The 17,447-nt window shown below is 35.0% G+C and overlaps 1 protein-coding gene across 1 annotated transcript; it reads right to left on the minus strand.

Annotated features, from left to right (window-relative positions):
* Nucleotides 1-4,492: 4,492 nt before the first annotated feature.
* cyp4f3 (cytochrome P450, family 4, subfamily F, polypeptide 3) lies at nt 4,493-15,811 on the minus strand. The gene is made up of 12 exons (XM_067369382.1): nt 15,337-15,811; nt 12,081-12,225; nt 11,837-11,890; nt 10,846-10,973; nt 9,090-9,211; nt 8,728-9,016; nt 7,981-8,047; nt 7,777-7,906; nt 6,167-6,300; nt 6,008-6,072; nt 5,847-5,929; nt 4,493-5,767 (listed from the first exon to the last, which is right to left on the minus strand). Exons 1-12 carry the CDS (start codon nt 15,523-15,525, stop codon nt 5,599-5,601), a joined length of 1,575 nt encoding a protein of 524 aa, XP_067225483.1. The 5' UTR covers nt 15,526-15,811; the 3' UTR covers nt 4,493-5,598.
* Nucleotides 15,812-17,447: the final 1,636 nt, after the last annotated feature.

A 17,447-nucleotide genomic window follows, 5' to 3' on the forward strand; every position in this document is an offset into this window, starting at 1 on the left:
GGAGCAGGTGCAGGGCAATGTGCTGTTGAGTCCAACTAAAGGTTTCATGGAGAAGCACCGGGTGATGGTGGCACGAATTGTAGTTGATGCCCATTCAAGTAATCAAATTCCCATCAGATTGTATAACCCAGGCACCATCGCTGTGAAGGTGAAAAGGGGAGTCATTGCTGGAGTTCTCCAGCCCGCTGATGTGGTTCGGGCCACAAACTCTGAAATACTCCCTTTAGATCCACTTCCTGCTGTTGTTCCAAATCATCTGTATGCAGACAGTACGATGGAACTGGAAGAGACAGAGTGGCGCAAACTGGCAGAGTTGCTTAATGCCTACAGTGATGTCTTCTCTACAGGCCTCACAGATCTTGGTCGCACTAACTTGGTGCAGCATGACATTCAAACCTGGCCTGATCCACCTGTAAAACAACCACCATGTAGGATGGCCTCTGGAAAACAGCAAAGTGCCGATGAACAAATTCAGCAAAATCTAAACGCCGGTTTAGCCTCCCCGAGCAATAGCAGCTAGGCTTCACCCATCGTAATGGTGCAAAAGAAAGACCAGACATACCGATTGTGCGTGGACTACAGGGTTCTGAATGAGCGCACTATCAAGGATGCTTATCCACTTCCGCAAATTCAGGATACCCTTTCGACGGCGAAATGGTTCAGCACATTAGACTTAGCCTCAGGCTGCTGGCAAGTGGAATTGACTCCAGGGGCAAGACAGGCCGCCACATTCTGCAGCAGGAAGGGGCTATTTGAGTGGAACGTGATGCCGTTTGGCCTATGTAACGCGCCGGCAACGTTCCAGCGTTTAATGGACCGAGTCTTAGCTGGAATGCAGTGGGAGATCTGTCTGGTCTACTTAGACGACATCATTGTGCTGGGAAGAGATGTGAAGGAAATGCTTCAACGACTAGCACACCGATGCTTTGGAATCGGGGCTGTGTTGTCCCAACTCCAACAGGGTGGGGAACGTGTACTGGCATATGGTAGTCGGAGTTTGACTCCAACTGAACAGAATTATTGCACCACTCGGAGGGAGCTGCTGGCAGTGGTGGAGTTCACAGCACGGTTCCGTCAATACCTGCTGGGCAAACTTTTTACGGTGCACACAGACCATAGCAGCCCACAGTGGCTAATAAGAATGAAGGAACCAGAAGGACAGTTAGTCCGGTGACTTGAGAAGCTAGGGGAGTATGATTTCAGGGTTGTGCACCGTCCTGGGCGCTATCACGGAAATGCGGACGTGCTGTCCCGTAGGCCATGCCGTTCAACTTGCCCCTGCAACCTTGAAGAATCCTCCTTAAGTTGTCCCCAGATCCAACACAGGGCCATCCAGTGTGACCTCTTCAATGGACCTGAAAATAATGCATCTGGAACTGTTACTCCGCAGTCCTGTCTAGTGGGGGTATTACAACCCATCCTTACCACAAGCGCTGCTCCATTCGTTGGGTGGACCACTGAGGAACTGTGCTGTGCCCAAGCTGCTGACTCTGATATTTCTCCCATTAAAAGGTGGATGGAGAGTGGCGAGGAGCGACCCTCCTGGGAAGATGTGTCACCCTGCGGGCCAGCAACAAAGGCCTACTGGAGCCAGTGGTAGAGACTCTACCTAAAGGATGGCATTCTGGTACAACGCTTCTACCCGACGGAGGGACCTGAGCTTTACCCCCAGATTATTCTGCCATGAGTGCCAGATGCACGAGGGGCCAGTGGGTGGACATTTTGGTGTGGAGCGTACGCTGTTCCGGCTGCAGACAAGGTATTATTGGTACAAGATGCGAGAAGACGTTTCACTCTGGTGTCACACATGTACCAGTTGTGCTGCAAAGGCTCGACCACTAAAGAGGCCCCAAGCACCCATGGGCACTGTGCGGGTGGGTGCCCCTATGGAAAGGATTACTGTCGATTTGATGGGCCCCATGAATGAAACAGAACATTCAATCGTTACACTCTTGTGGTGCAAGATTATTTCACCAAGTGGGTGGAAGCTTACCCCCTGTCCAATGACCAGGCTGTCACTGTAGCAGAGGTTATAGTCACTGAGTGGATCTGCCGTTATGGAGCACCTTTTTCACTCCATAGTAACCAAGGAACCAATTTCGAATCAGAGGTCTTCCAAACGATGTGTGAATTGCTAGACATTGACAAGACCCGTACAACACCTTTCCGGCCTCAGTCGGATGGGCAGTTCGAGCGCTTCAACGCCACTCTACAGACGATCCTAGCCACAACTTCGGAGCGATGCCTTTGGGATTGGGACCTCATGGTCCCTTATGCTGTGATGGTTTATCGAGCGACAAAGCACAGTTCCACTGGTTTCACCCCAAACATGATGCTCTTTGGGCGGGAGATAACAGAGCCCGTTGACCTGGTCGCAGGGAAGCCCCCCGACGACACACTGACTAAAACATTCCCACAATATGTGGTTCAGATGAGAGAAAGGTTGGAGTTGGCACATCGAGTCGCAAGGGATGCATTAGGCCAATCTGTGGAGCGTGCTAAAAAGCATTATGATAAAAGACCTGCCAGGACACACTACAAGGTCGGTGATGCAGTGTGGTACCTTGTAAAAGGAACTAAACGAGTAAAAAACAAGATCAGGAAGTTTCTCCCCAATTTTGATGGACCTTACTTTATCCTGGAGCACCTGGACGATTTAGTGTACCGGATCCAGAGAAGCCCAAGGGCCAAAGTAAAAGTTGTTCACCATGATGAGCTCAAACCTTACCATTCCCGGCAACCCCTGGAGAACAGCTGGGTGTTTAAAGACTCAGAAGTTTGGCAACCGCAGGAAGTTCCAGCCCCAAACCTGGAAGCCGATGGAGCTGAACTTGACTTGGATCTGTCTGGTCTCTTCACAGAGGAAAATTACAGCGGCACAGACAGTATGCCTTCCCTGGATGACACCGGTGTGTCTATGTTAGAGCAGGACCCAAAGGATGTTCAGTGGAGTGAAGGTAGCACGGTATAACAGGATTCAGCAGGGACTGTTAACGGCCAAATGAGGGGTAGGCCACAACGAGTCAGGAGACCTCCGAGGAGGTTTGGGGACTGGACTAACTGACTATTAATGACTTGAAAAAAAAAAAGAGCAAGAAGAACACTCTGTTGACAGTTTGTTATTGTTCTACTGTTGTTTAAAAAAAAAAAATAATGATGCATGTCATCTGTGGAAAGTATTCTTTATATGTGTTCCTTTTGTAACCTGGGTGGATTTTGTTTTTAAGAAAACAAGCCAGTATAGGTTTAACTAAGCCTAATTTATTTTGTTTGTATGCTGCGGCTGTTGTTGTTAACTTCTTTCCTTCTGCAGGCCAGTAGTAGGGAGTGAAGCCTGTCACATAACTACCTCACTAGTGCTGCTTGGACTGATTTACTCAAGTAAGGACCACTTTACAAAGCAACTCTTAAACCCCTCCCAGCACCGTGCTATCCTTCTTCTTTATGGACTGTTTACCCCGTCACGTGTGTGTAATAGTGTTGCGGGGGAGGGGAAATAAGAGATATCGCTTTAAGACCACTATTTACGGGTGTTGTAGTCCTTAGCGAAATGCTTCATGGGTAATGTAGTTCAGACCAAGCGTGCTCGTGTGATGAAAATATTCTCTCGCTGTGTCATAAAAAAAGGAAGATTCTCCGTTGTTCTCTGTTAGTTTATTCAAGTCGATCCACCCAGGAGCTATTGTGAACTGTAATCTTGACAACTTTACCCTTCAGGAATCAGTAAAATTGCATATTGGTAAACTTTGCTCCACTCATCATTGCCTGAACGCGAACTAACGAGCTGTTACACCCCGCTGTGAATTGCCGAAGCGGAGAAAGTAACACGGCCATCGCTAGTTGTTATTTTTGCACACAAAAAGTATTCTCGTCACTTTATAATATTAAGGTTGAACCATTGTAGGCTACTCACATGAACTTTTTTAAATATTTTAGTACCTTTCTGTGCAGTGAAAATGTAAATTAACTTGCTGGCAATAGAGGCCTCACTGAGCCATTAGATTTCATCAAAAATATCTTAATTTGTGTTCCGAAGATGAACGAAGGTCGACATGAGGGTGAGTAATAAATGACATTATTTTCATTTTTGGGTGAACTAACTCTTTAACTTGACGCTTGAAATAATGATTGTACAGATTACATTGTTTTACCACCAGGTGGCGACAAGTGACTGTTAACATTTGTATTTGTCACTGAATCATTCATTCAAGAGATTTGTTAAAAAAATGCTGATTCATTCAGTAATGAAACAAGTGAAGTATTATGAGTGAGTCATTGAATCATTTGAACATTTTTAAAAAGAATTCCTTCAAATCAATGAAACATTTTATAATAGACTGCAGCAACCTCTATAGTTAATTACATGTTATTAATATTTTGAAATTAATATTTTGTCAGGACATTTAGGAATTTAATTTAATATTATTCCTTTCAGTGCACCTAATAAATAGTCTTTTATCAGTTAGTAAAAACAGTTTCAAGTAATATTGCAAAAATGTATAAAACAAAACATCCTCTTTAGCACCTTTAATCTCAGCAACAACAAAAACTCATACAAATATATTTCTATTAAAGCACTTTGTGCTGTGTATGGCTCAGTTTACATTCGCTTCAAAGCTTAAATGAAAACAGCAAAACAGAACAAAAGAACACAATGTTGCATTGATCAAAATGAGCACAGAAACACTTAAAAGTGAAATAAAACGGTAAACTCACATTACAGTACTGGACTTCATTAACGTTCTCAGAACGTTCTGGCAAAGTTATGAACAAACATTAATAGAATGTTCATTCAAAGTTAGCTGATCTGTAATAATGTTCTCAAAATGTTAGAATAAAAACATTTTTTATACATCCATGGAACGTTTTGTTTCTGAAATGTTTCAGTTGGATGTTCATGTAACATTTTTTAACTGTAACAATTGTTCAGAGAACATTCAAATGTAACATTCTCATGATGTTTGAAGAATGATACAATGGAATGTTCATAAAGAACGTTTTAAAGGCTGGGTGTTTTGAATGTTCAGAAATAACGTATTTATAACTTAATGGGAACTTTTGCAAAACATTCTTATTTTTGTTAGCTGGGAAGAAATCCTGATCACTTCAAAACTGTGGATAAAAAGGCAAATCTGATACAGTCACAGTATTTTTGGACATGACTATGTATTGAAGTGAGATGGTCAAGCTTTTTAAAAAAATATAGGATCACAGTAAGCATGATATGTGACCCTGGACCATAAAAACAGTCATTATACATCATCTGAAAGCTGAATAAATTGATGTATGGTTTATTAGGATAGGACAATATTTGGAAAATCTGGAATCTGAGGGTGCAAAAAAATCAAAATATTGAGAAAATCACCTTTAGTCGTCCAAATGAAGTCCTTAGCAATGCATATCCACTCACAAAAATACATTTTTGATATATTTACGGTAGGAAATTTGCAACATATCTTCATGTAACATGATCTTTACTTAATATCATAATGATTTTTGGCATAAAAGTAAAATCAATAATTTTGACCCATGCAATGTGTTGTTGGTTATTGCTATGACTGGTTTTGTGGTCCAGGGTCACACATGCTTCAGCGCTGGTCACTCAGTGAGCTTCTCCACATTCAGAATCACGCCTCCTTCTGCTCTCAGAACCAGCTGATAGAGACGCCGAACCGGTTTGGGTCCCGGCAGAATCCTGAACCTGGACAGAGTCGAGGCCACAACCACCCTTATCTCTGCCATGGCGAAGTTCTGCCCGATGCAGTTCCTGCAGAAACAGAAGAGCGAGAACATGAAAACCATGAAGGTTTCGTTTGTGTTTGTTTGTGTTTTAATAAGGAACGCACCTGGGTCCTGCTGAGAAAGGAATGAAAGCGTGAGGAGAGCGTCCGTGTGAGTTCTCCGGGTCGAAGCGCATGGGGTCGAACACCTGCACAGAGACCGGATGATTTCATGAGATCTCAAGATTGAGTCACGGACAGCAGAATAAATGAACAGTTCGACTCACCTCTGGATCGGTCCAGACCTCAGGGTTACGGTGGACACCATAAATACTAATCAAACAGAGGCATCCTGCAGACACACACATGCCTCAATGTGTTATTCCCCCATGATGCAATGCTGCAGCAGTGTGTGTGTGTGTGTGTGTGTGTGTGTGTGCCGTTACCCTGAGGAATGACACAGTCTCCTGGCGTCTTCATGTCCTGCGAGTAGTATCGTGTCAGCGCCAGAACAGGCGAGTGAAGCCGCAGACTCTCCTTGATGCACATGGTGGTGAACGGCAGCTGACTCAGATCCTCCCTACAGCCAATCACAGCGCAGAATCACAGTCAGCAATATATGTGTTCAATGTTACTATTTGCTTCCAGTTCTCAGAAATAAGTATGGTTATTTTGAATTTTCAATAGTTTTTTATATAAAAAAAAGAAAAATAATAATAAAATAAATAAATATATATATATATATATATATATATATATATATATATATATATATATTTTTTTTTTTTTTTTTTTTTTACAAAAAAAAAAAAATAAATGCAAAACAACCATATTTATTTCTGAGATTATAACTGGATGCATTTAAAAATTATGTATTATTAGACTATTTTATGGGTTTAATTAACATTTAGTTTTGGTTTAAATAAAAACTGTAGAAATATTAAAATATAAAATATACTTCAAATATAAAAAACCCTAATAAAACATTAAAATGAATAAAATATTATTAAATATATATAAAATACAATATATATTAATAAATATATATAAAATGTAATATAATGATGTGTGACATTTGACCTGACCTTCATTTGAACCGAATGAACCATGATTTTTAACATAATAATAGTTAAATAATAAATCATTTTAAATGCATCTGGTTATAATCTCAGAAATAAATATGGAAATAATATATTATTATTTATTATTATTATTTTACAAAAAAAAAATAAATAAAATAAAAAATTAAAATTGCAAAATAACCATATTTATTTCTGAGATTATAACTGGATGCATTTAAAAATTATGTATTATTAGACTATTTTATGGGTTTATTTAACATTTAGTTTTAGATTGAAATGAAAACTGAAAAACAAATATATATAAAAAAACAAATATATATATATATATATATATATATATATATATATATATATATATATATATATATATATATATATATATATATATATATATTTAGGCATTTAAAAAAAACAAAAACTAATAAAAATGACAAAAAAAAAATTACTAAAATAAGAAAAATTAACATTAAAAAATAATTTCATTCAAAATATTAAAAAAACCTATAATAGTATATTAATACTAGTAATATATATATGTATATGTTATATATATGTTTTTTGTTTTATATAAACTACATTTTAAAACTTAAATTTATTAAACATTTTATATCTATTTATTTTTCAATTTAAAAATGATTTATTAATTTGTTTATTTTAACTATGTTTTATTTTAACTACATTTTAAAACACTAAATAAGTAAATATGCATATAAACGTCCATTTAAAGAAGTCATTCATATGTCCATTTTTGTGTTTGAATTATTACATTGAAAACAAATTCCTTCATTTTGTTTTTAACTGTCGTCCATATGATGCCACTTGCTAAATTAAACATGTGACAACAACACTGTATCAAACTACCATTTATGTTTATGTGTTGCAGAATGCATACTTGTAGCATAATGCATACCGCTTCACATACTATCTTTTACAATGTTCAGCATCGGCTGTTCATCTAAATGAGCTGCACTGACCAGCTGATGTCTTGTGTCTCTCCGTCCCGCAGCAGCGACATGACCTCAGCACGGCAGCGCTCCTGATGATCCTGATGCATGGCCAGATTGTAGAAGATCCAGGAGAGGGCGCTGGCGGTGGTGTCGTGACCTGATGCAGACGGCAGTGAAGCGTTCATCATCCAAACCGACAGCAAACCAATGAATATCTGAACACTGACTCACCTGCAAACATGAACATATCTGCGTGTGCCTTGATCTCCTCGTTCGTGAGTCCCTCGCCATTCTCATCCTGAGCAGAAAAACTCATTAAATATAATACCTTAATGAACCTATCACTAACACTTCCTTTAGTTTGGGATAAACACCGACCAAAAGATTGGAATAAATGCAATTTTTAAATATTTTTGAAAAAAGTTGCATTTATTTGATCAAAAAATGCTGTAAAATACTGAAATATTTTTACAATTTAAATCAGCTGTTTTCTATGTGAATATATAGTAAAGTGTAATTTATTCCTGTGATCAAAGCTGAATTTTCAGCATCATTACTCCAGTCTTCAGTGTCACATGATCCTTCAGAAATCATTACTATTACTACTTTTATTGATCAAGGACGCATTAAATTGATCAAAAGTGACAGTAAAGACATTTATAATGTTACAAAAGATTCTGTTTCAAATACATGCTGTTCTATTCTATTTCTTTAATCCTGAAAAACAAAAATGAAAAAAATAAATGTTTCTTGAGCAGCAAATCAGCATATTAGAATGATTTCATCACGTAAGCAAACCTTGATGTTGGCTTGAGAAAGCCAAACCTGAAATTAAAGTAACTGTAAAAGCTTGAAATGACTCTAATGAGCTTCAGTGTGTTTAGATCAGAATTTCTGAGAACTGAAAATCAAATAAATGCAGCTTTGGTGAGCATGAGATACTCATTTCAAACACATACGTTATTAAAAACAACTTGCTTTTGACAGAAGTAGTAAATCGATGAGGTCCGTGTCCTTCTTCTTGTATCCTCCTGTGTATTCCAGGTTTTCCGTGTGGCTCTTCCCGGATTCCTGCCGTTTGAGTTGGGAACGCCGTTCTTGGACTATTTTAGCAGTGAAGCCGTGGACGATGTCGCAAGCCTTGCGAAAGCGCCGTCCCTGTTCGGAGCGCCAGTACAGCCAGTCCCAGTGATGCGGAAGGTAATGCTGTCTCTGAACGAGCAGTTTAGACAGATCCAGAATAGCGGCGATGTATTCGCTGGGTTCCCTGCGAGACACAAGACATGCTGTATGTTCTGTTGTGTGTGTGTATGACGTACGTATGAAGAACACACACTCACCCCTGACTGTGACTGTCACAGCTGAAGGTGCATTTGAGCAGACTGTCCAGAGTCATGGAGCTCATGTGCTCAAACATGTCCAGGCTGTTCTGTCCCTCAGCCAGCAGGCGGCGCCATTTAGTCTGAAATAAAACATAGAAACGTGCAACCACAGGAGGAACCAGCAGTCATTCAGTTCCTCACATATCAGTACAATCTTCCGCTGTGAAACAACAACTGATGAGATCGCACTTAAAACAGGAAGAATACATGCATACTAGTGTACGTCTCACAAAAACATTTTCAGATCACTATTTCACTGTCAGATCAGAAGAAATAAGAAATTATATTTCACCTAAAGCTTATTTTAGGAACATTAAAGGTGCAATATGTAAGATTTCTGCCCGCTAGAGGCCTATTCAAAACAATCATGAGTATGAGGTAACGCAGCTCTGTTTATCATATTAGATAGTGCTGAAAATGATGTTATAACGTTACTCTGTGCGACACTGTTACACACTGCAGTAAGATAGATCCATTTTACAATATCATATTAAATGCTGGATGGCTTGTGTTGATAAATGGCATGCAATTAATTTTAAAATGTAGAACATTAGATTTAAACAATAAGACTAAACGTGTTGAGCTATATAACAATAATTCGTTTTCTGTCTATAAATATATCAAAACAGTTGTTCCCTTGTCTATTAAAATGTGTAAATATTAAAGCATCTTTGGTGTTTCCATGGTTTCTACAGAATAAAAGTGGAAACCGAGGGTAACGCGGGTATGACGCCATTGAAAGGCGACTCCTCACACGTCTTGGTTAAAATTGCAATTTTCTCACGATTTACAAATAGTTGCAAACATTTGGGATGTTGTAAGTACTCAAATGAACAAAATATATAACACTGACCTAGTGGTTTTTGGATATTTTACTGCAAAATTCTTACATATTGCACCTTTAAAACACATTAATGGGAATTTTGGGGGAAATTGTCATGGAAATAATGTTAAAAATATATAAAATTAGTTTAAGTTGAAGTACTAAAATAACTAGGTTACATTAAAACACATTAATGGGAGTTTGGGGGGAAATTGTCATTAAAATAATGTCACAATCAGGGTTATTATTGTTAACTAAAAGTAAAAAAACAATTAAACAGAAATAAAATATAAAGATTTTTGACTAATTTTAATTCTATTATATTCAACACATTTTATTTCTGTTTAGTTTAAGTAGTAAAAACATATTTAAAAATAACAAAAAAAAAACCAACTAAAAAAAACATCAAAATATCTAATTAAAAATATTAATGAAACTATAATTAATTATACTACAATTGGCCCTAAAAATTGATTTCTTGGTTATGCTTTTGTAAGATCCTTCTTACCAGATGAATATCTTTAGGCCTGGTTTCACAGATTAAGATTAAGTCAGGATTAAGCATTAATAAACATACATAAACTTGTGCGCATCTCGAGACAAAGGCATGGCACTGACATATTTTTAGATATATGTTGCTAGTTGAAACATGCATTTCAGTCTGGCACGTGATTAAGTTTATCTGTGAAACCGAGGCTTCGTGATCTGATGAGATACACGCAGTATCTCGTGTGTCTGAGGTCAAACGCTGTGAGACGTGCTAAAAAGCTCGCAAACATCACCAGAAACGAATCTGTCATCATCAGCTGCGAGTTCGCAGTGTTTCTGTCAGTTTAACAGCTTCAGTTATCATGTGAATGTTTAGATCAAAGGTGCGAGTGTTTGACTTACGTGCATGATGTTGGTGGACTGGTTGAATATGTGAACATATTTTTTGAGGATGTCAAAGTGGAACGCTGGAGTTAAGAGCCGGCGGTGGCGTGACCATTCCTGACCGTTCTGGAGCAGAAGACAGTGACCTGTGATGAACACAGAAGAGCTTCAGATACACTGGCATCCATTAAAAAAGTAATGAAAACAAAAATGAAATGAAATGTTTCTTGAGCAGCTAATCAGACCTTGATGTTGGCTCGAGAAAGCCTGAAAGTTCAAAGTAATTTAAAAGCTTGAAATGACTCTAATGAGCTTCAGTGTGTTTAGATTAGAATTTTCGAGAACTAAAATCAAATTAATGCAGCTTTGGTGAGCATGAGATACTTTTTTAATACAGTTTATACAGTAAAAACAGTGAAATATTATTAGCATTTAAATGAACTGTTACTATATGTGAATATATATTAAAGTGTAATTTATTCCTGTGATCAAAGCTGCATTTATTTGATCAAAAATACAGTAAAATAGTGAAATATTATTCCAGTGTAAATCAGCTGTTTTCTATGTGAATATATAGTAAAGTGTAATTTATTCCTGTGATCAAAGCTGAATTTTCAGCATCATTACTCCAGTCTTCAGTGTCACATGATCCTTCAGAAATCATTCTGATATGATGATTTGCTGCTCAAGAAACATGATTATTATCATCAGTGTTGAAAACAGCTTCATATTTTAGTGGAAACTGCGATTCTTTTATGAACAGAAAGTTCAAAAGAACAACATTTATTAGAAATAGAATCTTTGTAACATTATAAATGTTTTAAATGTCACTTTTGATCAATTTAATGCATCCTTAATGAATAAAAGTATGAACTGAATCAATGATTCAATGAAGCAATTTGACCTTCTTCGCCAAATTTAGTCTAGATTGGGAAAGAGAGTATGTGAATTGAGACATTTCACATTTTATGGGTGTGTGTGTGTGTGTGTGTGTGAGGACATCACTTACCCAACCAGGGTTTCATGAACCCATAAAAGATCTTGTCTTTGAAAGTAATGTTAGCTGCCAGAACAAACATAAAGAGTTTAATGTTATTACACACTTCTGGGAATATTTTGCAAGCAAACTCGCTTATTAGGCTCCATTTCAGACAACTATTTCAGAACACAGCAATGGCAAATTAAGGGGAAAATGTGACTGTCAGTGTTGATGATTTATGGTGTTTAATCTGCGGTGTGTTTTCCAGACTTACCCGAGGCGCTCAGAAGCGATTTGATGTAGTCTGGGTGGAAAAGACGGACCATGTTATAGAAGGGACCCAGATACCAGGCACAGGAGTGGACGTACCTCCTGACCAGATCATCGACGGCCTGCAGTCCCGCTTCATTATGGCCCATCTGAAACACACAGCAGCTCGTTTAGTGGAGGAAAATCTCCCGCGGGCTTCCGCTGAAAGCACAAACATTATAATTACGGCTCCTGTGGCTTTAACACTCGACATGATGTGTGTGAAGAGTGTGTTTCATGTTCTGAGGAGGAATCGCACTAAAGAGAGTCTGACTGTGAAGTTTACACTATAAATGACAGTATTTTACACCTCACAATGAATATCAGTCAATTTTATTATGGTTACTTTTCTTAAATAAGATGAAGTATTCAGCCTTCAAATGCGACCTCTAGAGGACGCAGCCTCCGAAATGAGACGCAGCTCCTGACACCAAAGGACCAACTTTTTTGTTCCCTTTTTATTTATAATGATGTTGCAGCTTGCAGAAGATCTCTACACAAAAGCTGCACGCGCTCGTGACTCTTTAGCTCTGCCTACGGCACGCCTTCAGGAGCTCGGCTTTTTCGGAAAAACTCAGTACAGCGTATCTATCTTTTATAAATATGATAAAACTAAAGACTTTTCGGAGATATGAAGGATGCATTGTTACTCTATATGCACTCTTTAACATGAGATTGGCAGAAACTGTGTGATACCCCTCCTTTAAAAATAAATATGAAAATGAATTAAAATAATATAAATGTAAATAAATAAATTTGATATAAATAGATATGAAAATGTATTAAAATAATATAAATGTAAATAAATAAATTTGATATAAATAAATATGAAAATGTATTAAAATAATATAAATGTAAATAAATAAATTTGATGAAAATAAATATGAAAATGTATTAAAATAATATAAATGTAAATAAATAAATTTGATAAAAATAAATGAAAATGTATTAAAATAATATAAATGTAAATAAATAAATTTGATAAAAATAAATATGAAAATGTGTTAAAATAATATAAATGTAAATAAATTTGATAAAAATAAATATGAAAATGTGTTAAAATAATATAAATATAAATAAATAAATTTGATAAAAATAAATATGAAAATGTACTAAAATAATATAAATGTAAATAAATAAATTTGATAAAAATAAATATGAAAATGTATTAAAATAATATAAATGTAAATAAATAAATTTGATAAAAATAAATATGAAAATGTGTTAAAATAATATAAATGTAAATAAATAAATTTGATAAAAATAAATGAAAATGTGTTAAAATAATATAACTGTAAATAAATAAATTTGATAAAAATAAATATGAAAATGTATTAAAATAATATAAATGTAAATAAATAACTTTGATATAAATAAATATGAAAATGTGTTCAAATAATATAAATGTAAATAAACATATATGATAAAAATAAATATGAAAATGTGTTAAAATAATATAAATGTAAATAAACATATATGATAAAAATAAATATGAAAATGTGTTAAAATAATATAAATGTAAATAAATAAATTTGATAAAAATAAATATGAAAATGTGTTAAAATAATATAAATGTAAATAAATAAATTTGATAAAAATAAATGAAAATTTGTTAAAATAATATAAATGTAAATAAATAAATTTGATAAAAATAAATGAAAATGTGTTAAAATAATATAACTGTAAATAAATAAATTTGATAAAAATAAATATGAAAATGTATTAAAATAATATAAATGTAAATAAATAACTTTGATATAAATAAATATGAAAAAATGTTAAAATAATATAAATGTAAATAAACATATATGATAAAAATAAATATGAAAATGTGTTAAAATAATATAAATGTAAATAAACATATATGATAAAAATAAATATGAAAATGTGTTAAAATAATATAAATGTAAATAAATAAATTTGATAAAAATAAATATGAAAATGTACTAAAATAATATAAATGTAAATAAATAAGTTTGATAAAAATAAATATGAAAATGTGTTAAAATAATATAACTGTAAATAAATAAATTTGATAAAAATAAATATGAAAATGTATTAAAATAATATAAATGTAAATAAATAACTTTGATATAAATAAATATGAAAATGTGTTAAAATAATATAAATGTAAATAAATAAATTTTATAAAATAAATATAAAAATGTGTTAAAATAATATAAATGTAAATAAATAAATTTGATTAAAATAAATATGAAAATGTGTTAAAACAATATAAATGTAAATAAATAAATTTGATAAAAATAAATATGAAAATGTATTAAAATAATATAAATGTAAATAAATAAATTTGATAAAAATAAGAAATGTATTAAAAAATATAAATTTGATTAAAAGAAATTAGAACATTTCTTAAAAAAAATTAATTTGATTAAAATAAACAAAAGAGTGCTTTAAAATAATGTAAATGCAAATAAATAAATGAATTTGAATATCTGCACAGTGAATGCTGCAGGAACAGTAAGAGTATTCAGGTAGAACGACCACGCCCCTCATAACATGTGACCACGCCCCTCATAACAACATAAAAGATACAAATATGCAAATATAAGCAACACTGCGCGAGGAAAGCCGTTCTGAAAATCCCTGATCCTCAAACTGAAAACAAACAACAAAGCACGAGCTCTGACATGTTGGATCAGGCCGTTTGACAGTAAACATCTGCTCTAGTTCAGCAGCGCGTGAATTACTGTTGTTTCATTTCGACAGAACACGTTTTTCTGCTTTGCCCGACAAATATATGACATTTCTTACGACATGTGCTTAGTTGTTCAACTTTACAGAATGCAACTTTGTGACCTTTTCTTTCCTCTTTTCAAAAGACATGTTCCTGTTGTTCTCACTTGAGAAATGACATTTCCTCTGACTGATGAACTGATGCAGAAACACCATCATGAAGATCCTTCACCACAAAACCCACAAACACACCCCAAAAGTAAAAGGACAACAGCAATGCTAAATATGTCAGAAATGCACAACAAGCAGATGTTCACGTGTAATAAACGAGCGCTGCACTGGTGTTTTTATGGTGAAAAATGCTCACTTTATAAGAACATTTCAGATGCAAAAGCCATCTGAAGTTCTTCTAAAATGAGCGTTTTATCAAGCTTGCATGTTTATGTTCAGTAATTTCACTTTAATGGCACTGAAAAGAAAGGTGAAATGCCTGATCTCAGGTGAGCAGATGCAGGTAGACTCACGAGCCCCATGTGTCCCATCAGCCAGTTTCGCTGCGGCGGCTGGTTGAAGCACCTGAGCGCGCGCCGTGAGAAGGTGAGACGCGCCGCGAGCGCGCACAGGAGCGCCGCCGCGGAGAGCGCGAGGATCCCGGACACCGAGCAGCTGTGGAGCAGCGCGTGCAGAACCCCGATCAGAGACATCGAACCCATCCTCCAGAACCTGAGCAGAAAAGCATTTAACTTTATAAGCACGCGCTCAAACACACGATAAAGTGTCGCGTTAGACCTCGATGATGAGCGGCTGAAGCGCTGCAGTCCGATGAAGTTCTGCAGTTCCGGGTCCTGATCATCACACACACACTCTGTACATCACACACTGAGACAGGATCAATGCACGTGACTGAAGGGTTATGACAGAAGATGTTGGTCATCGAGGTACAGGACAGAACTGTTCTGTGTGTAAATATGAACACTGATCATATCGATTTATTGGAAACTACATGCAGCACAGTCTCGATGTTCATCTTCATGACTAATGAAAGAAGTTTATGCTTCAGTGTTTTTACACGTTTGTTTAGTTTCACCGGCAGATGGCGCTGCTGTGATGTGAGTCACGGGATAATAATGACGACAGATTCTGAGCAGAACGATCAATCAATCAATCAATCGATATTATCTTTATTTGTTTATTTATTTATTTTGGTATAAATAACAGACTGTGTTTGACAATTATTAACACTAAAATAACTTACAAACTCTATCTATCTATTGTTCTTTCTATTTTTTTCTTTTCTTTCTATCGTTCTATCTATTGTTCTTTCTTTCTTTCTATCCTTCTATCTATCATTCTTTCTATCTATTGTTCTATCTATCATTCTTTCTTTCTATCGTTCTATCTATCTATTGTTCTTTCTTTTCTTTCTATCTATTTTTCTTTTTTTCTAACCATCTATCATTCTTTCTATCTATCGTTCTTTCGTTTCTTTCTATCTATCGTTCTGTTTTCTATCTATCTATCTATCGTTCTTTCTTTTTCTTTCTTTCTGTCGTTCTTTCTTTTTTCTTTCTATCTTTCGTTCTTTCTTTTCTATCTATCGTTCTTTTTCTTTCTATCTATCTATTGTTCTTTCTTTCTAACCTATCTATCATTCTTTCTTTTCTTTCTATCTATCGTTCTTTCTTTTTCTTTCTATCTATCATTCTTTTTTCTATCTATATATCCTACTTTTTCTTTCTATCTATCGTTCTTTCTATCGTTCTATCTATTGTTCTTTCTATCTATCATTCTTTCTTTCTATCTATCATTCTTTTTATCATTCTTTCTATCTATCCTTCTTTTTTCTATCTATCTATCGTTCTTTCTTTTTCTTTCTATCGTTCTTTCTATCTATCATTCTTTTTCTATCGTTCTATCTATTGTTCTTTCTTTCTAACCTTCTATCTATCATTCTTTCTTTTCTATCTATCGTTCTTTCTTTTTATCTATTGTTCTTTCTTTCTTTTCTTTCTATCTATCATTCTTTCTATCTATCCTTTTTTCTATCTATCTTTCATTCTTTCTATCTATCCTTCTTTTTTCTATCTATCATTCTTTCTTTTTCTTTCTATCATTCTTTCTATCTATCGTTCTTTTTTTCTATTGTTCTTTCTTTCTAACCTTCTATCTATAATTCTTTCTTTTCTTTCTTTCTATCGTTCTTTTTTTCTATTGTTCTTTCTTTCTAACCTTCTATCTATAATTCTTTCTTTTCTTTCTTTCTATCGTTCTTTTTTTCTATTGTTCTTTCTTTCTAACCTTCTATCTATAATTCTTTCTTTTCTTTCTTTCTATCGTTCTTTCTTTTTATCTATTGTTCTATCATTCTTTTTCTTTCTATCTATCATTCTTTCTTTTCTTTCTATTTATCATTCTTTCTATCTATCGTTCTTTCTTTTTATCTATTGTTTTCTTTTCTTTCTATCTATCTATCATTCTTTCTATCTATCATTCTTTTTTTCTTTCTATCTATCGTTCTTTCTTTTCTTTCTATCTATCTATCTGTATGCTGACAGTGGACTGTGAACTACATTTCCCATGATGCGTCGCTGTGCGCGTGAAAGTCTCTCAGCAGTGGAATGTTTGGAATGTGTTT

The sequence above is a fragment of the Chanodichthys erythropterus genome, chromosome 19, assembly GCF_024489055.1.
Source record: "Chanodichthys erythropterus isolate Z2021 chromosome 19, ASM2448905v1, whole genome shotgun sequence".
NCBI classification, from domain to species: domain Eukaryota; kingdom Metazoa; phylum Chordata; class Actinopteri; order Cypriniformes; family Xenocyprididae; genus Chanodichthys; species Chanodichthys erythropterus.